Source organism: Podarcis vaucheri (genome assembly GCF_965113315.1).
Source record: "Podarcis vaucheri genome assembly, chromosome: 5".
In the NCBI taxonomy this organism is placed as follows: domain Eukaryota; kingdom Metazoa; phylum Chordata; class Lepidosauria; order Squamata; family Lacertidae; genus Podarcis; species Podarcis vaucheri.
The window spans coordinates 1384541-1406163 of record NC_138763.1 but is presented as its reverse complement, the minus strand read 5'-3'; the positions used below and the strand labels follow the sequence as shown (position 1 = coordinate 1406163).

The 21623-nt window shown below is 49.9% G+C and overlaps 2 protein-coding genes across 2 annotated transcripts in view; one reads left to right on the top strand and one right to left on the bottom strand.

Moving 5' to 3' along the window:
• The window catches only part of FGF12 (fibroblast growth factor 12), a 239911-nt gene extending 225458 nt beyond the window's left edge, over positions 1-14453 (bottom strand). The window contains exon 1 of the mRNA XM_082224572.1: positions 14216-14453. Coding sequence (XP_082080698.1) covers positions 14216-14222 — 7 coding nt within the window. The 5' untranslated portion in view covers positions 14223-14453. The remainder of the gene's footprint in view (positions 1-14215) is intronic.
• Positions 1-21623, top strand: part of LOC309533042 (MAM and LDL-receptor class A domain-containing protein 1-like) — a 383106-nt gene that overhangs the window by 194815 nt on the left and 166668 nt on the right. The gene's annotated exons all lie outside the window — the stretch shown is intronic.

Sequence of the window (21623 nt, the reverse complement as noted above, 5' to 3'; positions counted from 1 at the left end):
GGTCAGGGGTCCCTTTGCCTTTCCCTTTATATATAGGATGCCTTCAATCTGCATGTGCAAATGGCTTGAGATACCTATGAGGTCCATAAATTACCATCTAGCATATATTCAACACAAAAAACAGCGACAATTTGTTGTTGACAAAGGACAGCTGGACATATATAGGGCCCCATTACCTTCAGTAGCTGAGGGCCTCATCAGATTTAAATCCAGCCCTGCATGTAACACTCCAAAAATGTAAGAGCATAAGAACAGAGGCACAGCTGGATCAGACCCGCAGCCCATCTAGTTGAGATGTCTGTTCCCACACTGGACCACCTAGAATGGGGACCACAAAGGACTATTTTATCTATTATTTGTTAACGTTTGTACAATGCCCAATAGCTGATGATCTCTGGATGGTGAACAATACAACTGACTAGCCATATTTTCAAAAAAGGGAAGAGGAGCCACTGTCACAATAAAAATAAAAAATACTAACAGTGATTTAATAATTTAAAACAACTAGGAACATTACAAAGTCTTGGAAATCATATATCGAACAGATGGAGAGCTCTTCAATCTGAGCAGGCTGAAAGCAAAGAGTAAGGTTACCGTAACTTCCACCACAGAGCTTCAGTATGCTGATGACAACGTAGTGTGCGCACGCTCAGAGGATGACCTCCAAACCATCCTAAATATCTTCGCAGAAGCTTACGAAAAACTTGGCCTATCACTCAACATCCCAAAAACCAAAGTGCCGCACCAACAAGCACAAAATAATCCATCTGCAGCGCCACAAATCCAATTCAATGGTGTAACATTTGCGTGTGGATCCAGAATTGGCCTCCACAGTCACTTACGGACTCACTAGTAAAACAGTGTTTATGGAAGACAATCTTCCTTGGCTATGAGGGATCACCGAAGAAGAAGAAGAAGAAGAAGAAGAAGGAGGAGGAGGAGGAGGAGGAGGAGGAGGAGGAGGAGGACAGATTATAATGCAGGCAGAGAAAAGTTCTTCTCCCTCTCTCATAACACTACAAATCGTGGCCAGCCAATGACGCAGATTGTTGGACAATTCAATACAGATGAAAGAAAATACTTATTCAGGCAGCACGGTGGTAAACTGTGGAACTCCCTCCCACTGGAGGCAGTGATGGCCTCCAAACTACATGGCTTTACAAGAGCATTAGACAAAGTCATGGGGGAGGAAAAGGCCGGCGGTGGCTCCTAGCCACAATGGCTCGGCTCTGCCGGAAACCACAGAAGGAGAGAGGCTCTTGCACTCGGATCCTGCTTGCAGGTTTCCCAGAGGAGCACCTGGCCAGCCACTGTAAGAACAGGATGCTGGACTTGTTCGGCCCTGAGCCTTCATCCATCAGGCTCTTCTCTATCTTCTGATATTCTCGTGTGGGTGCCAGGTGAGCATAGAAAAGAATCTCTGAAGGTGACTTTAGACATGTACACCAGTACCCTCGTGTCCATCTCTGACTCGTTCCAAGGTGATTTGTGCAGGAGACATGCGCTAGCGGGTGGCTCTCATTGCACAAGGTTTCTCTTTTCCAGCCTTGTTTATGACTCCCCAACACTGCCATGCTGGAAACATCCATACCTTGCTGCACTATGCTGCTTTCTCAGCCTCATGGCAGTATTCCAAGCCAAGGCAGTATATGACCAGCGGTGGAGGAAGCCACATGGGCGCCTGGAGTGGCGCGCCCAGGGGCAGAGCGAGCTGCCCATAGGGGTGGGGCGAGTTGTCCACAGGGGTGGGGCACACCGCGGGGCCTCCGGAGTCTGCCTGCCTCCTCCCACTCTGTGGGATGTGAAACACAAGAGCAGTCAAGTACAACATTCCTAGAGTGAACATGTTTACATATGGGGAGGAATGTTTGTCCTTCCTGTTTACTTCTGGGATGGGACAGACATCCTCTGCATGTGACTAGAGGTGGGCGTGGCCTCACCTGTGCAGGTAACGACAAAAGCACAGGGCAGGGCAGCCATCGCTCTCTCTCTGACTACATGCATCAAAGAAGCAACATCTGCTTAGCCAAAGACGCTCTCTTGGCTTCCAGAGGGACTGTCTCCTTATGAGATAGTTTCCAGGTATGTGTTACTTTTCTAAGATAAGTCTGTCTTCTGGGATCCTATTGTGAACAGAATGATGTGTGAGTAAACCTTTCTTTACTTTTATAGAAGACTGGGTCGTGTCCTATCTTTTATGAGGGAATAAGGGGAAAATACCAGAACAGTTATTATAGAGGCTTTAGCGAGCCTGAGCAAATGCATCTGCTGCAAGTTTAAAAAGGGGAATGTTACTGTGCTAAAAAGGGAACTTGTTAACACAAGTTGGAAAGGCTATAATCAAACAATATATCCTCTCCTGCATCCCTGAACATTTCTACACACTCAGCTGCCCTACAGCTGGGGAGCAGGCAGCGGGCGGACCATTTTGGCAAGAGAGATGTGTGGCTTGGGCACGCTGCAGGCCGCACGGCGAGTGCTGCCTGGCATTTTGCCACCCTCCTCAGTGGTGACACCCAGGGCAGACCACACCCACCGCAGCCCCCTTCCTCCACCCCTGCCTATGACAATGGGAAATGGGGAAAGATAAAATCCATGGGATGCATTCAAAGAAGGCTAGATCCATCCCAAGAATTTGACTACCTAGCCTTGCTCAGAACACACCTGAAGACTCCATCCAGTTCTGAGCTCCACTGAAGAAGGCTCTTGACAAGCTGGAAGGTGTGCAGAGGAGGGAAACCAAGATGAGCAAGGGGCTGGAAACCAAGCCTGATGAGGAACGCTTGAAGGAGCTGGGTATGTTTAGCCTGGAGAACATAGGACTGAGAGGAGACGTGAGAGCCATCTGCAAATATCTGAAGGGCTGAGCCATGGAAGATGAAGCAAGCTTGTTTTCTGCGGCTCCAGAGGGTAGGATCTGACCCAATGGATTAAAACAACAAGAAGGTGGATTCTGACTAAACATTATGAAGAACTTCCTGACTGTGAGAGCTGTTTGGTGGTGTAACAGACTCCCTCGGGGGTCCCTTCCAACTCTACAATTCTATGATTCTATACTCTGCCACAGATGGGACGCGGGTGGCGCTGTGGGTTAAGCCACATAGCCTAGGACTTGCTGATCAGAAGGTTGGCATTCGAATCCCCGCAACCGGGTGAGCTCCCGTTGCTCAGTCCCTGCTCCTGCCCACCTAGCAGTTTGAAAGCACGTCAAAGTGCAAGTAGATAAATAGGTACCACTCCAGCGGGAAGGTAAATGGCGTTTCCGTGCGCTGCTCTGGTTCGCCAGAAGCGGCTTAGTCCTGCTGGCCACATGACCCGGAAGCTGTACACCGGCTTCCTTGGCCAATAAAGCGAGATAAGCGCTGCAACCCCAGAGTCATCCGCGACTGGACCTATGGGTCAGGGGTCCCTTTACCTTTACTTATACTCTGGCACAAGCAAGGGATGAACTGAAGCAAAAACTGCAGATATCTCAACGGATTGTGGCTTTTCTCTGCCTTCCCTGTTGTTATATCTCTTTTTTCCACAGCTGTGCAGTTTGTACAGATCAGTCACTATTTCTAAGGCCACGTCTTGCCTTGCCTTTCCCTGCTGCCTCTTTTTGAAAACCCCACTCGTGATATAGTGGTTGATGGCGCACCAAATCCACCGTGAAGTGCGGCAGAAGGGCTTTTGAATGAAAAATTGATATTTCCCCATTCCTCTCTCCCTACACGGACCTGAGAGTGTGCACGCTGAACGCTCTTCACTCAGACATCACCGTAAGGGCATCTCTGAATTCTCTGGATCTTTTGGAAGAAGGGGGGCCACATGCTGATTTGCAGATGTTGCAGCCAGTCAGGGAGAGGAAAGAAGGGGAAAGAAAGGGATTGAGCAGGCCGCCAGGCATGGACTTTCCAACACTCGCTTTGCAGGAGCAGGAAGAAGAGATTCGCCCCTGTGCCTTTGGAGCCAGGAAGGCTTCTCTCCCCACCAACACCACTGGATCAGGCCAATCCAATCCAGTATCCTGCTCTCACAGGGGGCGGCCAGATGCCCCAATGGGAAACCAGCAAGCAATTGCAGAGGCAGAGCAGAGCTGTTCTGGATAGTGGCCACCAATAGCGCCCTCCTCCTCCGTGAATTTGTCCAATCCTCTTTTAAAGCCATCCACTGCCTCCAGGGGCAGTGAGTTCCACAAGCTGTTTGAATAAGGACTTTCCTATATCTGTCCTGAACCTTCCAGCATTCTGCTTCCATGAGTTCTAGCATTATGAGAGGTCTTTGGAGGGCTTTAAGCAGAGGCTTGACAACCATATGTCAGGAGTGCTCTGATGGTGTTTCCTGCTTGGCAGGGGGTTGGACTTGATGGCCCTTGTGGTCTCTTCCAACTCTAGGATTCTATGATTCTATGATTCTATTCTATGAGAGGGGGGCTGCTTCTTACGCGCCTTTTCTCTAAACTAGATATTCCCAAGCGCTGCAGGTTTTCTTAATAGGGGAGGCGCTCCACCATCTTAATCCCTCTAGTTGCCCTTTTCCTAACTCTGCAATATCCTCTCTTGAGTTGAGGTGATTAGGCACTGCTGGCTTATCATACAATCGTAGAATCGGAAGGTACCTCCGAGGGTCATCTAGTCCAACCCCCTGCGATCCAGGACTCTCAGCTAAACCATCCTTGACAGATGGCCACCCAACCACTGCTTAAAAACCTCCAAGGAAGGAGAGACCTCCCAAGGGAGTCCATGTCACTGTGGAGCAGCTCCTACTGCCAGGAAGTCCTTCCTGGTAATGAGTCGGAATCTCCTTTCTTGTAACGAGAAGCCATGGGTTCAAGTCCTACCCTCCAGGGCAGGAGAAAACAAGCTTGCTCCATCTTCCATGGGAGGGCGGGCAGCTCTTGGGGTATTTGAAAATGGCTTTCCTATCTCCTCTCAGTCTCCTCTTTTCCAGGCTAAACATACCCAGCTCCTTCAACCGCTCCTCATAAGGCAAGTGTTCTGCCACTGAGCTATAGGAGGCCCTTTTCTCCGAGCCCAGATGCTATCCTCCCATTCAGCAGCCAGCTGAGTTCCCAATGCCTGGAAGTTTTGCACAAAGATTAGCTGCGATTCCTACATGCATGGGGTTAGACTAGATGACTCTTGGTGTACCTTCCAACTCTACACCTCTATGATTCTGTGATTTATCTCTGCTCTTCTTCCCCTTTGAAGAGGCTGCTTTCCCTCTCTCACACGCAGTCCTTAAGTTCAGGATAAACGTTCTTTGCATTAATAATGTATCACGAACAATCGAGAACCGGGAAGGACCCTTCCCTGCTCCAGAGAAGTACAGGCAGGCCATCTACGCCAATCCTACGGCGCCCATAAAACACCAAGTGCTGTGGGCTGCCCTCCATAAATCCTTAGGGCAGAAACATCCAGCAGATTAACTCCATCCATCAGATATGCAGCAGAGGAGAACACAAATAAAAACAACTCCAGGAGAAGGAATGAAATATTCCCCTTCTCCAAAGGGATGCAGAAAGGAAAGAGTCAAGAGTAGGAAAGCTGCAGTGCCAGTTCCCTGCATATAGGCCTGGAGCGCGAACCCAGCAGCCCCCAAACCTCTTGATTCAGCACCCCCCCTTCCGCGCCTTTGCCCTTCCTTTGTCTCCCAACTGTGCTGAGCAAACAGCCGCCTTTCCCTCTCGCCAGAAAACCACCCTGCTACATCAGCCCCCAGCAGCCTCATCCATCGCTCATCTCCGTCAGCAAGTTTACTCAGTTCCAGCCAAGATAAAGGAGAAGGACCTCAGTGAGATAGCAGGAGGGAGGGAGAGGGGGAGAGGGGGAGAACTGGAGGGGAAGGAATGGGGGGGGTTGAGAAGTGTGGGTCAGAGAAGAGGGAGCCCTTTTATTCCAATTATTTGGAATAGCAGGTTTGGAATTGCCCAAGAAAGATGTTAAATTATTTTTCTATGCCACAACTGCTGCTCGTATTTTGTTAGCTAAAAAGTGGAAAACCCAAGAATCACCAACAGTAGAAGAATGGCAGATGAAGATGATGGATTTTTCAGAGCTAGCCGACCTAACCGGAAGAGTCCGTGACCAGAAGGAGGAGGAATATCAGGAAGAATGGAATAAATTTAATGAATATTTAGTTAAATTTGTTAAGTTAAACTAACCAGAAATAGCTTGCAGATACTTAATGGGCTTAGGATTTTATTTATGTTAAGTGATGAATTAATATGTTTAATTCTATAAGATGAAGAATTAAGGATGTTAATGTTTAAGTTAAATTTCATAAAAATTGGGATTTGGAAAACCGTTAAAAGGACATGCAATGAAATTCAACCAAGGGGAAGCGAGGAAGTCACTTAACAAAGTTAATAACTGTAATTTTCAATAAGGCTATGATTTATGTTTGGTTTGGTTTGTTGGTTTGTCTTGTATGTTTGTTTGTTTGTTTATAATATTGTGAAAACCAATAAAAAAATTGGGGGGGGGAGAGAGAAGAGGGAGCCCTACGGACAGACAGCATTTCCTGGAAAGGGGGGCTTCCTTACAGGCTTGGCGCTGCTTGTGCACATAAGACCCTAAGGAGAGACTGGTGGATCAGACCAGCGGCTCATCTAGTCCAACTGTCCTCGCAGTGGGAAACCCACAAGCAGGACCTGAGTGCGAGAGCTACCCTCTCCCCCTGCGGTTTCCAGCAACTGGGATTCAGAAACATTGAGGCTTCCAGCTATGGAGGCAGAGCCCAAGCAGCAAGGCTAGTAGGCATTCACAGCCCTCTCCACCTCCGTGAATTTGTCCAATCCTCTTTTAAAGCCCTCCAAGTTGGTGCCCCCCCCCACCGCCTCCTGTGGCAGGGAGTTCCACAGTTTCATTTTGCATTGCATGAAGAAGTCCTTCCTTTTCTCTGTCCTGGATCCTCTGACCTTCAGCTTCATTGTGTGTCCCCGAGTGCAAGCGTTAGGAGAGAAGGAGAAAAACTTTTCTCTATCCTCTTTCTCCATGCCAGGCATAATTGTATAAACTTCTGTCATCAATAGATCCCTGCGCCCCTTGCTTGTTTCATGGCTCTTGGGGAAATGGCATTTCCTGGCATTTATTGCTAGGGGAAAATGGGAGAGCAAAACTCATGAAGAATTATTAATATGCCACAGTGCTCTGGGCACTGACTGACCCCACCCTTCTCGGCCCCCTTCTCAGAGTCCGTGTCTAGGCTGCCTTTCCCCAGCCTGGAGAATGAACAATAGCCCCCCTTCCCCCAGCACATCTTGCCCCATGCTCTTCCTCTAGGAAGCCTCAAGGTGGGACACAGCCCCCTTCTCCACATACCCATTTTAATCCTCCCAGGAAGCCTGCAAGGAAGGAGAGAGGGAGGCTGGCCCAATTCAACCTGCCGGCTTCCGGAGTCTGGATTCGACCCCTGGTCTCCCAAGTCCTACTCCAGCCAGCGGATAACACTGACCCTCAAAGTCTGCAGTGTTGTGCATTTCACAGCTTTCAAAGTAGACTGTAGCAGCTTATCTTTTCAATATCACGCAAACACAGGTTGCTGTGTTTATTCATTTTTGTCCCAGGACAAAAAGTCCTGCGGTGAAGTCTTTGCACATGGACATGCTGGCGACCTAAAGAAGGAAAGGGGGGCTAGGGGGTTCCCACAGATGGAAAGCATGCAGGGGAAAACAAGGGCTCCCTGCCTTTTAGGATAAATGCTTTGTTCCTCTCCCCCAAAAAAACTAACAGTTACCCCTAGTAGGAACTGTCCATGGTCAGAGGATAGGTTTTTCCCTAGGTCTGTTCTTTTTCTGCCCCATGGAAATGCTGCCCCTGTCCCTGCATCCTACACGCCATATTATCTACGAGGTCTTCGCTGCAAGATCACATTCACCCGGTGCTATACCAGCTGCACTGGCTCCCGGTGGAGTACAGGATCAGGTTCAAGGTGCTGGTTTTGACCTTTAAAGCCCTATACGGCCTAGGACCCTCGTACCTACAGGACCGCCTCTCCTGGTATGCCCCACAGAGGAACCTACGGTCTGCAAATAAAAACATCTTGAAGGTCCCAGGCCACAGAGAAGTTAGGCTGGCCTCAACTAGAGCCAGGGCTTTTTCGGCTGTGGCTCCGATCTGGTGGAACACTCTGTCACAAGAGACCAGGGCCCTGCGGGACTTGACATCTTTCCGCAGGGCCTGCAAGACAGAGCTGTTCCATCAGGCTTTTGGCCAGGGCATAGCATGACTCCCTCCCTCGGCAATCTTCGCGGAGCTCTGGCCCAATGGTTGCCAGTGGCCTGAATTAATTAATTTTATAATGAATGATTTTAGAGTGTTGTTTATGCTATACTTTTATACTGTTTTATTGTTGTTAGCCGCCCTGAGCCCGGCTTCGGCTGGGGAGGGCGGGATATAAATAAAATTTATTATTATTATTATTATTAAGGTTCTAGTCTTCTCTTTTTGGACTCCGAATCCCCCATCCATTTATTCAACTGCTATATCCCTGTGTGCTTTCCCTTCCACAGCTAATAGCAGCTACAGGGGTGGGGGTAGAATTAGGGCCACAACACAGGAAAAAAATGATTGTATCCCCCCTTCCCCAGCCCTAATCACTTTCTCAGAGACATGCACACAAAACTGCATTTCGAATAATGAATTATGTCCTGCAAAATTATGAATCTTGAGATTCCTGCATTGCATGGGACTAGATGACCCCTGGGGTTCCTTCCAGCTCTACCTTTCTATGATCACACCCATTTAGGCCCTAAAAAAAACCCCACCAGGGCAGAGTCCGTGTGTGTTCAGTGCAACACCCCAATCAGAGATGAAGGTGGAGTCACTGCCTTCTCACCATTTTTTCTGTCAACATCAGGGACTGTGGTGTGGCCTGTTTTTTAACAATTGTCCTGCCCAGAAGGTGCAAAGCACAGGTGGGAAAAGAAGGAGGAAATGCTGGCGGAGAAAAGGAGGACATAAAAGCAGGCTGCTGGGTCAGGCCAGTGGCCCGTCCAGTCCAGCATCTTGTACTCACAGAAGCCAAAGAGATGCTTCACTGAGAAACCTGCAAGCAGGATTCGAACACAAGAGCACTTCTCCCTTCCAGTGACTGGGATTCAGAAGCATCGCTGACTCCAACTGTGGAGGCAGAGCAGAGCCATTCTGACTAGGAGCCACCGATCGCTCTCTCCTTCTCCATGAATTTGCCCCATCCTCTTTTAAGCCATCCAGGTTGGTGGCCATTCCTGCCCCCCCCCCGGAGCACATTCCATCATTCGAACTCTGCACTGCATGAAGAAGGACTTTCTTCTCTCTGTCTTGAATCCCCCAACATTCAGCATCATCAGATGTGCGCGAGTTCTGGCGTTATGAGGGAGAAAAGCTTTTCCCCACCCTCTTTCTCTGTGCATAATCTTACAAACTCCCCTCGCCTTTCCTCTAAGCTAAAAAGCCCTAAAGGCTGCAACCGTTCCTCACAGGGCAGCCGCTCCTCCCCTCATTCATTTTGGTGGCCCTAGTCTGAATCTTTCCCAACTGGGCAATCTCTTTTTTGAGGCCAGGCCAACCAGAGGCCTCTGGGAAACCCACAAGAAGGATTCGAGCAGAAGATCACACTCTCCCTCTGTCCTTTCCAGCGAGTGGGACGGTTGCTCACTACTTTGCAGGGATGTGAGGGATCATTGCACAGGGTTGCGCCTGGGGGAGTCTGCTGGACTCGAACATGCCTCAGATACATTGGCCGTGGACTAGTGTGATCTCCTGCCATGCAGGGCTCCTAAAGCAGCAACAGCAATCAGCCCTCTGAAGTCCTCTCGCCCTTCTCCGGAGCGCATGATCCATGACTGCAAGATCAGCCACTGGGATCGGGCTGGGAATTTGTCTTTCTGGCTCCATGCAGCCCTCCTTCCTTCCTTGGGCCAGTCCTTTTTTTATTGCAGCCAAAGGCCGTGGCCAAAGGCCAAGGCATCCCTAATCTCCAGTGTTAACTACTGCTAGCCTTGGCAAAGCTGATGAGTGGGCTGGAGCTGCATTCTGCTCCATCCCAGCAAAAAAAGCTGCTGTTAAGAGTGACGAGTGAGCAGAAAAGACAGAGCGGTGCCAAGTCTTCAGAGGTTTTGCTGGAGTCCACCGAGGGAGAGAGAGAGAGAGAGCAAGGCAGAAAGTGCAGCGCGGCTGGCACATGCTTTTGACATGGCCTTATTGCGACTTTGCTGTTGTTTTTATTGATTATAGTCTAGTATTCAGTTGTGGAAGTTTATCGTACTAGCCAGAGGCCATGACAATTGCAAACCTGCAAACATATTATTAATATAATACTATTGAACATGCATCCGGAATATAAAGAAGGCATTATGTGATTAATCGGTAATGATTTATTGTAATAGTTGAGATTGAGTTAATTATTATTTGCTGATGCTCTGAGAGCTAATTTCATTGCATAATATTATATTCTAAATGGATCATTGAACACTACTGCATTTTATATAAGTTGTTTATTTTAAAGTCATTTTTTAAAAAATTCTGACTTATTTCCATTGCATCAGATTGTTATAGGATGTGTGTTCTTTGTTGTACATAGAGAAATAATCCATCTTGACCCAAGAGTGGAGGCTGCAAACATCCCATCTCTCCTCCCTGCCTTCCTACTCCTTACTCCTTACATTAAGTGACTAGTCCATATGGCCATGACTGCTGCCAAGATATACTGGTTTTGGCTCAGTTTGATGGTCATATTTTCTCCCAAAGTATTCTGGGAACAAGGGACGTGGGTTGCGCTGTGGGTTAAACCACAGAGCCTAGGACTTGCCAATCAGAAGGTCGGCGGTTCGAATCCCCACGACGGGGTGAGCTCCTATAGCTCGGTCCCTGCTCCTGCCAATCTAGCAGTTCGAAAGCACGTCAAAGTGCAAGTAGATAAATAGGTACCACTCCAGAGGGAAGGTAAACGGCATTTCCATGCGCTGCTCTGGTTCGCCAGAAGCGGCTTAGTCATGCTGGCCACATGACTGTACGCCGGCTCCCTCGGCCAATAAAGCAAGATGAGCGCCGCAACCCCAGAGTCGGTCACGACTGGACCTAATGATCAGGGGTCCCTTTACCTTTTATTCTGGGAACTGTAGTTTGGAGAGGGTTCTGAGGCTCCTTGTGTTAGGGATCTTTGCTGTGCCACCCTAACCTCTATAGACCTCTGGTGAGAAGGGAAAAGCTATAAACCCGCTTGCAGCGTAACTTTAAAACCAGCTTCAGAAAACCGAAGGAGCAGCAAGGGTGTGACACCACAAATCTCCTCCTTCAACCCCCTCCAGGGCCACCTTCTAGATTTCCCAGGGAAATATACCTTTCTAAAAAGCAAAGTGTACATCAGCTGGGGGACGAGGCTCTTTGCCCTGAGAGCTTTATCCTTAAAGTCCCTGGTGTGTTAGAGAGGCACATCCAGACTCATCAGTACTCCTGGGATTCTCCCATTCTTGCATGAACAGAGGAGGGAGAGATGTATTGAAATGCTGCTATTATTGACAAGGCATGAGAAAAGTGAATAGAAAGCTCAAAATGGAAGGTTTCCCTTCCGAGGGAAAACTAGGCAGTTCTGATCTCCGAGCTTTCCATGCAAGGCCCCCTCTCACACACCTGTGGCCTGAAATGGCACAGTCCGCGCAAGAAAGGCAAACTGCAACGACGGCATCACCTGCCTTGGCCGCACAGGTCGTCCGCGCAGGATCCACAGGGCCAAAGGTGAGGCCGGCGCAGGCCCGAGAGGCGACTACCCACAGGGGAACGTGTTACCGAGGAAGAAACTCTGTGGAAACTGCAAGCTCTGAAGTTTTGAAATTAATAAATAAATGTACGCGGGAGGTTCTCCTTAACGAAGCACCGTTCTTGCACCCTGAAGAATGAATGGTGATACAGGGATGATAGGTTGTAACCGAGGAGGTGGAATTCAGTCCTTACAAACACCGCTTTGCAGGTTATTAGATGAAACCCCCTTTTAAGTGCATGGTCAATCATAGATTGGTCTCTGTGCATGAAATCTGAGAGAGCGAGAATGGAAATTCACCAAAATTTGGGCTAGTCCGGAGCAGAGGTGAGCACTGTGTAGATCGCAGGATCGCCCTGCCCTGATGTCCTTCTGGGGATCTCACCAGCTTTCCATGTTATTATTCCAAGTTGTTAGCCCTTGAGGGTCATTGGAATATGTTATGCGGGAGGGGGTTTCGATGTGGTTGTCAATCCTGAAACAGCAGACCGTCGCTTGCAGGGAAACCTGCCTGCTGAAAATAATTGATCTAGATCCTGCAACCTCCAGCCTTTGCTCCATCCCTCGCCTAACCCTTCAATTCCCCCTCCGATGTCAAGAGTGCTTTGCCAGTTCGCTACAGAGAGAGACGAATCGAGCCCCCTCAGCAGACGAACGTGCCCTTCTTGGGCCCAGCACTGGGACCCGCCTTCCCTATTGGAACCGCCAAGAAGGAACCAGCAGTTGCTGCCACACCGAATTCTCCTTTCCTTCCCTCTCCCCTTCCTTTCCCCAACGTCTCCGTCCTCCTCGAAGGCCTTATTGAGCCTGCTTCGCACGGAAGATTCCGGCAAGGCGACCCCGCCGCCACCCCCGGGCGAAAAACATCTCGGAGTAGCCAAAGCCCAGGCTCCCCCCCCCCCAGCCTTCTCCGCCAAGTCAAGGGCTCCAAGAACTCCGACAGCAATAAAGCGCATCCTTGCAAGTCGTGAGCACCGAATTAGGATGGCCAGGCAGAAACCTCGGCCAGATGGCTCCCTCCCTCCCCCTCTCGCCGCTCAAGATCCAAGAAGACGAGGGCTATCGCGCCACGCTATCGCAGAATCTCTGGTAATAGCGCTGCTTTGGCTGCCAAGGCGAGGGAAGACGCTGCTCGCCTCCCTTCCCGAGGCTGCCTCTCGCTCGCCCGCCCGCCCGCGACACGGAGAGGCATCCATCTGCTTCTGGGTGCATGACTATGCATATAATGGGTTATTATGTCCCCACCCCACGATTTTTATGGCACCCAACGTGCAGACCAGCAACACACCTACATCACAACAGGGGAGGGGGGAGGGGGGAGCAGTCTGCTTTGAAAACAAGCCTTCATCAAGGTGTTGGGAGTCAATGAGATTCCCTGGTGCTGCTGTTTATGTATAACGGAATCACTCATTTTGCGGGGCCTGTTCTGAACCTCAGGTACATCCCCCTTGCCGCTCGAGAGGGTGAGATCCCTCCGTGGGATTGAAGCCGCCTCTAATCAGATCTCCCCAAACTGCCTTTGATTGACAGGGCAGTTATTAAAAGGGAGCCAGGGGTTTCAAAGGCAGCCTCCGTCTTAAAGGAAGCCCTGGGTACAGCAGCTCCTCATTCTTGCTGTATCAGAGCTTCCCAGCCACCTTGTGTAATAAAAAGGGGGGAGCATGAGACTGGGGGGGGCGGGTGTTAAATAAGAGCAGCGTCTCCCTGCACGCTTTTTTTCCATTGGCCGGCGGGATGGGCCACCAGCAACGTCAATCAGTAATTAATATTTAGAGATTTGGAGAGTTCACGTACTTATGCAAAACGAGCAAAGCAAATCGAATCGGATGCAATTTGTATACGCCTGTTTGGATGCAGGAGACAATACCCCCCCACGGTGCGCCCCCAAACCTGGGTGGGTCTGGGTGTGTGTGTGTGAAATATTTTATGAGCAAGGATGCAATGCAATGCACTGACGGAGGCGCGGAGGGCGGGGGGAGCGCTAGATCAAGAGGACTCTCCTGAAGCAGCCAAAACAACATTGCACGGCTTCCCCCTTTCTGGAAGGTGGGGTGGGGGTTCAGCATTGCCCTCCCCCCCATATGGCGCCACTGGGTCCTGCATGCAGCAGATGCCTCGTCGCGTGGGGGTAAGGACGGGGCTTGTACGGCGAGTCTCTTCCCAGCAAAACTAGGCGCCCCGCAGCCCTCCCATGACACACGCCCTACAATTTACAATTGCATTCAAAAAATTAATTAAATCGCTTCCCGGCTCAGAGCCAGGGAGTCGCCCCGGAAATCCACCTCCGGGAGCCAGCCTCGGGGCGAAGGCCTTTCCCCGTTCTCGCCCCCTGGCCGGCGTGCGGCGCAAGCCCAGAGCCCGGCGACGGAGCCTCCTTCGCCCGCCGCCGCCGCCGCCGCCGCCGCTGCAATGGGCTCTGCCCAGCCTCGACCTCCGCTCGCACTGCGGTGCTCGGGCGAGGAGAAACCGTGGGCGCCCGCCCGCCCGCCCTTACCTTCCATGGCCGAGCTGTCCGGGCGCCGCGAAGTTGCCGGGAACTTTGGGGAGGGCTGGTGGGCTCGGGTGCAGGTCCTCCTCCTCCTCCTCCGGCTTCCGCAGCTCCTCCAGCCAGGATCCCCGGCGGCGCGTCGGGGCTTCCTCTCGGCTTCTTCCTGCTCGGCTCCGGCTCCTCCTCCGGCTCCTCCTCGGCGAAGGCTTTCCCGGCACCCGGAGGCTGCAAGCAAGAAAGCAAGCACCGCAAGGGTGAGCGCCCGCAGGGAGGGAGCCGCGCGCCGCTGCGCAACCCGCAGGGACCCCGGGATGGATGGATGGATGCAGGGATGGGTGGATGCAGGGATGCAGGGATGGAGGCTGGCGCAGGAGGCGAGCCTTACCTGGCGGCGGCGGAGGCGGAGGCGGCGGGCGGAGCGCAGAGGAGCTGTCCGCCGGCGCTGGTGCTGCAGGTACAACTGCCGGCTCTGCCCACTCGGCTGCCTCTGTTGTACGCACGGCACAGGCGCCGGGGAGCCGGCAGGGCGCATGCGCCCCCCCCCCCCCGCCGCCGCCGCCTCCCTTCCCCTCCTCTTCGCTCCGGCCGCGCGCTCGCTCCCGGAGCCGCCAAAAGCGCTTGGCGCGGCGCTTTGGTCCCAGGGAGGCCTCGGCGGGGGAGAAAGCGCGCACTGGAGAGGAGCAGAATCCAGCGGGACGGGGAGTGGCCGGGGACTCCGGAGTTCTCCGCGCCCCGGGATGAGTTTCTGTTCGGAGAAAGAGGAGGAGGAGGGCTTCGGTTGGAGACCACCACCCCCTCCTTCTCCTCCTGCTGCTGCTGCTGCTAGGCTTTTGGCCTCGCGCGCCGGGAGCGTTTATACGACACTTTTCCTGGCCCGCAGGTCCCGGGATGGCGATGCTCTTGACTTCAGCCCCTGGGGGCGAAGCTCGGCGCTGCCTCAGCATCGCGGCGGAAGAGAAGGGAGAGCGGGGAGCGGGCAGGCGAGCGCAGCAGGACCTCGCCGCCTCGGGCAAGGCTCGCCTTGCTCTGCGAAATGGGCCAAAGAAGGCGGACTTTTTCGGAGAACCAGGCCCGGAGGAAGGAGGCAAGGGCCTTTCTTTGCATTTTTACAGCTGCCGCTCTCAGGAAGCCAGACATGGACTTCCACAGCTCGATCGAACCTAACCAAGCTTCCAGCCGAACCCATTTGCAAGCTCAGCCTCGTCGCAGCATACTGGGACCTCATTGCTAAACTGGAGAAGACAAAACTCCAACAGAGATGAAAGGAGGCTGGGACCAGACTTAAGAGGGGCGGGCAAGGGAGGGGCTCCACCATTCTAACCCAAATTAGCAGTCTAGGCTTGGGGGGGGGAATCTGGTACTAGGTTTTTTATTATTATCATTTAAAGAATTTATATGCCACAACTGCAGTTGGTGCTCAAGAAATAAAATGCAGAAAGAGGTAAAAATAATAATGATCAGTTGAAACAATGAAACCAGAGTTCTGTTAAGATGCCTGATAGAAGACTAAAGGTCTCCCATGGGGGCCAGACGTTCAAGAGGGAGCGGGCCGGTCTGATCTCCACTGGAAGAATTCAAGTGGCACACGTACTGAAGGGCCAGTCCGCCATTGGTGTAACACAACCTGATTGTGACAATCCCAGTGAGCGTTGCCTCTGGCTGCTCACATGCCCATGGCCCCCAATGTCCATTTTGTTGTGCATCCACGACAATTTCTGTTCATGGCGATATGGGGGCAGCCAAGGATCAGGGCAGGTCTATGCCAACCCCTGGGGCTTGGCAGAAAAATGGCAGAGTCATGCCCACTCATGCTTTGTTGAGGCTGTTTGGGTAGTGGGCTTTGGGGGACGGCTGCCATAAGAGCATAAGGATAGCCCGCTGGATCAGGCCAGTGTCCCATCCTGTTCTCACAGTGGCCAAGCAGTTAATAATAAATAATAATAATAATAATTTATTATTTATACCCCGCCCATCTGGCTGAGTTTCCCCAGCCACTCTGGGCGGCTCCCAATCGAGTGTTAAAAACAATACAGCATTAAATATTAAAAACTTCCCTAAACAGGGCTGCCTTCAGATGTCTTTTAAAGATAAGATAGCTGCTTATTTCCTTGATATCGGATGGGGCCACTACCAAGAAGGCCCTCTGCCTGGTTCCCTGTAACCTCACTTCTCACAGTGAGGGAACCGCCAGAAGGCCCTCTGAGCTGGATCTCAGTGTCCGGGCTGGACGATGGGAGTGGAGATGCTCCTTCAGGTCTACTGGGCTGAGGCCGTTTGACTGTTGACAGTGGGAAGCCAGCAATCAGGATTTGAACACAAGAGCCCTCTGCCCTCCTGTGATTTCCAGCAACTGGGATTCTTTTTTATATATATATATAAAATGTTTATTGAGATTTTACAGAAAAGAAAAACAGTGTGATAAAAAATACAAAATAACCAGACATTTAAAAGGTAGAAAAAGAAGAAAAAAGAAAAAATAATAATCCATTTTTCAATATCTTTAGGCTCATTTGCTTATTTCCTTGACCTCCTCACACCTCCCCTTTTTGTATTCCCGTTTATTAAATCCTTTCAGCAAATCCTTACCCTCTTTCATTTATCTTTACTCTATATTCTTAACCTATTATAACTATAAATTTTCATTCATATAACTATCTATATTTACATAGTCTTTAAATTTCTTCCAGTCTTCTTCCACCATTTCTTCTCCCTGGTCTCGGATTCTGCCAGTCATATCTGCCAATTCCATATAATCCATCATCTTCATTTGCCATTCTTCCGGCAACTGGGATTCAGAAGAATTATTGCCTGTAACAGGGGAGGCAGGGCACAGTCGTTGTGGCTAGCAGCCACCAATAACCCTTCCCTCCTCCAGGAATTGATCCAGTCCTCTTTTAAAGCCATCTCAATTTGGTGGCCATCACCGCCTCCTGTGGGAGAGAGTTCCCTAGATTAACTATGCGCTGTGTGAAGAAGGACTTAAATCCTTTTATCTGTCCAGAATCTTCCAACATTCACCTTCATCGGGTGTCCATGTGTTCTGGGGTTCTGAGAATGGGGTAAAAGCTCCTCTGTTCCCCACTAAGTCTCATGTTCTGTGGCTACAGTGTGGCCTTAGCACAAAGGGGATGCCTCATGGCCCTTTGTACCACAGCTCTCCTGCTCCACATCCAGCATCCTGCCTGAAGACTCCTGTCCGGCAACTTTTCAAGATCCTGCACAGTGAAAATGAACTGCCATGGTGGCACCTGTGCAGGTATAGCTCCTCCTCCTTTCCTGTACCTTTCCCCTTGGGTGGGTGGGTGTTTTAAATTGTAAGCCTGTGAGTAGGGGCTGTCTTGTTTTAATTGCTGGGATAGCTCAGTCAGCACTGCATGAGACTCTTAATCTCATCATATATCATATATATCATATATATGATGATAATTATATTAATCTTCTTATATCTTAGTGTGGTTTGTTTGATTTTTCTGTTATTTGTTTGTTCGATTGTATGTTTGTTCACTTGTATGTATGTCTGTTTTTCATAAATGTATTTATTTTAAATTAATAAAGATCTATTAATAAAAAAGAGACTCTTAAACTCAGGATAATGGGTTCGAGACGCGCATAGTGAGAAAGATTCCTGCCTCGCAGGGGGTTGGACTGGGTGACCCTCAGGTTTCCTTCCAACTCTGCAATTCTATGTTCCTAGGAATTGATTATTGGCCACTCTGGAAGCCCTTTTGGCTGAAGAATGGGGTACAAATGTCCCAAATAAATAAATGAATCACTCACTCCTACAGCGATGTTGGTTTAGTGGTCTCTTCAACCCCTCCATCTGCACCTGATTCCTTGCACGGGCCATGTTTGTAAGAACAATAGAATCACTTGCACAGGCCATGTTTGTAAGAACAATAGAAAAATAGCCTGCAAAGGAGAAAGCTATTGATGGCTAGTAGCCATCATGGCTGGAGGCATAAATGCTTGTGAATTCCAGTTGCTGGAAACAGCAGGAGGGGAGAGTTGTTTTTGTGCTTGAATCCTGCTTGCACAAGAACATCTGGTTGTCCACTCTGAGGACACGATCCTGGACTAGATATGCCCCTTTGGCCTGAGCCAGCAGGCTGTTTTCATATAGTTCTTTCTTCCTAAATTCTTCTCCTTCTCCTTCTCCTTCTCCTTCTCCTTCTCCTTCTCCTTCTCCTCCTCCTCCTCCTCCTCCTCCTTCTCCTTCTCCTTCTCCTCCACACTCTCCACAAAAATTCACTAATTATTCTTATACCAGTAAGTTGCTGCTGTAAGCTCCTATTATACTGCCACGATTTTCTATCCAGTCATTTGCAAAACATGTCCTCCACCGCCATTTCTTTTCTGAATAAAGTTTCTGCAAGAGCCAAATGCTTCCGTAACCATTCCCATGAAGTTGGAAAGTGTGGATTCTTCCACTGAAGTGCCCCCAGGTTTTCTGATGAGATTAGTAGATTCTTTATTAAAGATTTCCTTTCCTCTGGAATAGCAGCCTCAATCCAATTAAACTGTATGAACGCAGGACTTCATTCCACGGTTATTGCTGCAATTCCTAACACCTCTTATTCCAATTGTGAAGTAAGCTGGCATTTGCAACTGAGCCCTTCCTTTCCAAGACTTGAAATTTGCATCTGAGCAGCTTTTATTAAATCTCACAAGTGTCAGGAGAGAGATTTCGCACTGAGCTTATGGTACTGTTTAGCTCAATGATTTTACCAAGCAAAGTTGTTCATCTACCGACAGGTCTAGGATCATGGCCTGTGATGCTGCGTAGCCCACAGACAGTCGCTTTACCCTGTTTCAAACTGCAGCCTTAGAAAAATGTAAATTGTGATGACACAGACATGAGCATCACACACATTGAGGTGCTGGGATTGGCTGCTTCTCTCTGCTGAGAAAAATGTGTGAAATGTCCATGGGATTCACAGCTGGACACAGATTCATGGTCTAGGGTCAAAAAAACCTTTAGTAGGAAGAGAATTATTAAGACTTCATTACAAATTCAACCCAAAGCATGGAAATTATAAATTTCAGGCACCGAACTTCTGCACAATGGAAGGTATAGGAGACCCATGAGCAGCACAAAATTACTTGCCTTTCCTGTGGTTTCCATCAGCTCGTATAATTATTGTTGTTGTTGTTGTTGTTGTTATTATTATTATTATCCTGACAGAGGAGGCAGGGCAGAGCCATCCTGGCTGGGAGCCACTGACTGCCTTTACCTCCACAAATTCCATAGAATCATGCCTGGGAGTCATTTTGGACTCACAGCTGTCCATGGAGGCGCAGGTCAAGTCTGTATCTAGGGCAGCTGTCTACCAACTCCACCTGGTACGCAGGCTGAGACCCTACCTGCCCTCGGACTGTCTCGCCAGAGTGGTGCATGCTCTAGTTATATCCCGCTTGGACTACTGCAATGCGCTCTACGTGGGGCTACCTTTGAAGGTGACTCAGAAACTACAACTAATCTAGAATGTGGCAGCTAGACTGGTGACTGGGGGCGGCCGCCGAGACCACATAACACCGGTCTTGAAAGACCTACACTGGCTCCCAGTATGTTTCCGAGCACAATTCAAAGTGCTGGTGTTGACCTTTAAAGCCCTAAACGGCCTCGGTCCAGTATACCTGAAGGAGCGTCTCCACCCCCATCGTTCTGCCCGGACACTGAGGTCCAGCGCCTAGGGCCTTCTGGCGGTTCCCTCATTGCGAGAAGCAAAGCTACAGGGAACCAGGCAGAGGGCCTTCTCGGTAGTGGCGCCCTCCCTGTGGAACGCCCTCCCATCAGATGTCAAAGCGATAAATAACTACCTGACATTCAGAAGACATCTTAAGGCAGCCCTGTTCAGGGAAGTTTTTAATCTGTGATATTTTACTGTATTTTTGGTTTCCATGGAAGCCACCCAGAGTGGCTGGGGGAACCCAGTCAGATGGGCGGGGTACAAATAATAAATTATTATTATTATTATTATTATTATTATTATTATTATTAGAATGGTAGAGACCCCCAGTGTCATCTAGTCCAACCCCCTAAAGTGCAGGGATCCTGCCCACAGCCATCCCTCCTGGGGGTGCTCAAACCACTAACCTTCTGGTTAACGGCCTGGTGCGCCAACCCACTGTGCCACCTGAGGGTGGAAGTCACAGGAGGGGAGAGTGTTGATCTTGTGCTGGGAGCCTGCCTGCGGTTTTCCCACAATGGGCATCTGGTTGGCCACTGTGAGAACAGGACCGTGGAATAAATGGGCCACTGGCCTGATTCTGCGGACGCTTCTTATTGTCTTAAACAAGCCCTCCAAATTGGTGCCCATCGCTGCCTCTTGTGGGAGTGAATTCTTCTTTTTCTTCTTCTTCTTCTTCTTCTTCAATTATTACATTTGTATCCCACCTTTCCTCCAAAGAGCTCAGAATGGTCCCCATAGTTCTCCTTCTCCCCACAACAACCCTGTGAGGGAGGTTAGGGTGAGAGAAGGCAGTGACTGACCCTAAAGGTCACCCAGTGAGCTTCTTGGCTGAGTGGGGATTTGAAATCTGGTCTCTCCCAGGTCCTGGTCTGATGCTCTAACCACTACACCACACTGTGTTTATCGTGAGGAGGTGCTTCCTCTCTTCCGCCCTGGATCTCTGAGCATTCAGCTTCATTCCTATCCCTTCCTGATCAGAAGCAGCCCAGCAGCTGAAGGCATCTTCCGACATCTTCCCTTGGGCTTTAACTGGGATTCAGAGTGCAGACCACTTAGGGGATGAGGTGCAGAATGAAGGAAGGGACACTCACAACTCCCCACCCCCACCCCTTGCTTTACGCCAGCTTCTTGTATCTAGGAACAGAAAGTTGTGGGCTCTCTTCTTCACTGGTGGTTTTTAAGCAGAGATCGGACGGGCACCTGTCAGGGATTCCTTCACTGTGATTCCCAAATTGCACCAGGACTAGACCCTTGAGGGGTCACATCTGTGGGAATGATCAGGTTGGCAGGAGAGGATATATTGTTAATTAATATCCTTCCTAACGTGCGCTAGCAAGTTCCTTTACTTAGCAAAGTTCCATTCCCCTTTTTACATGCACAGTAGATAGCTGGTCGCAGGCTCGTGTGAGCCTCTCACTATTATACAATTCAGTCTGTCTCAGATTGAGTTGTACGTTCCTGGTAAGTTCCCTTGAACCCCTCTTAAAAGAATAAAGATGCCACAATCTTATTCAAAGTCAATAAAAGAAGTTTAGGCACATCAGTTCACAGTTGGATCCCTGAAGGAAGACTTAGTTACAAATATGTACATGTGAATCTACCCCATATGGGGGAATAATCCCAGTCCTTCTGCTAGCTGAGAGCTAGCAGAGCAGTCCTAGCTAAAAGCTGTTCAAACGAAGAAGGAAATCAAAAAGAGAGAGGTGTGCTGTGTGTGACACGTC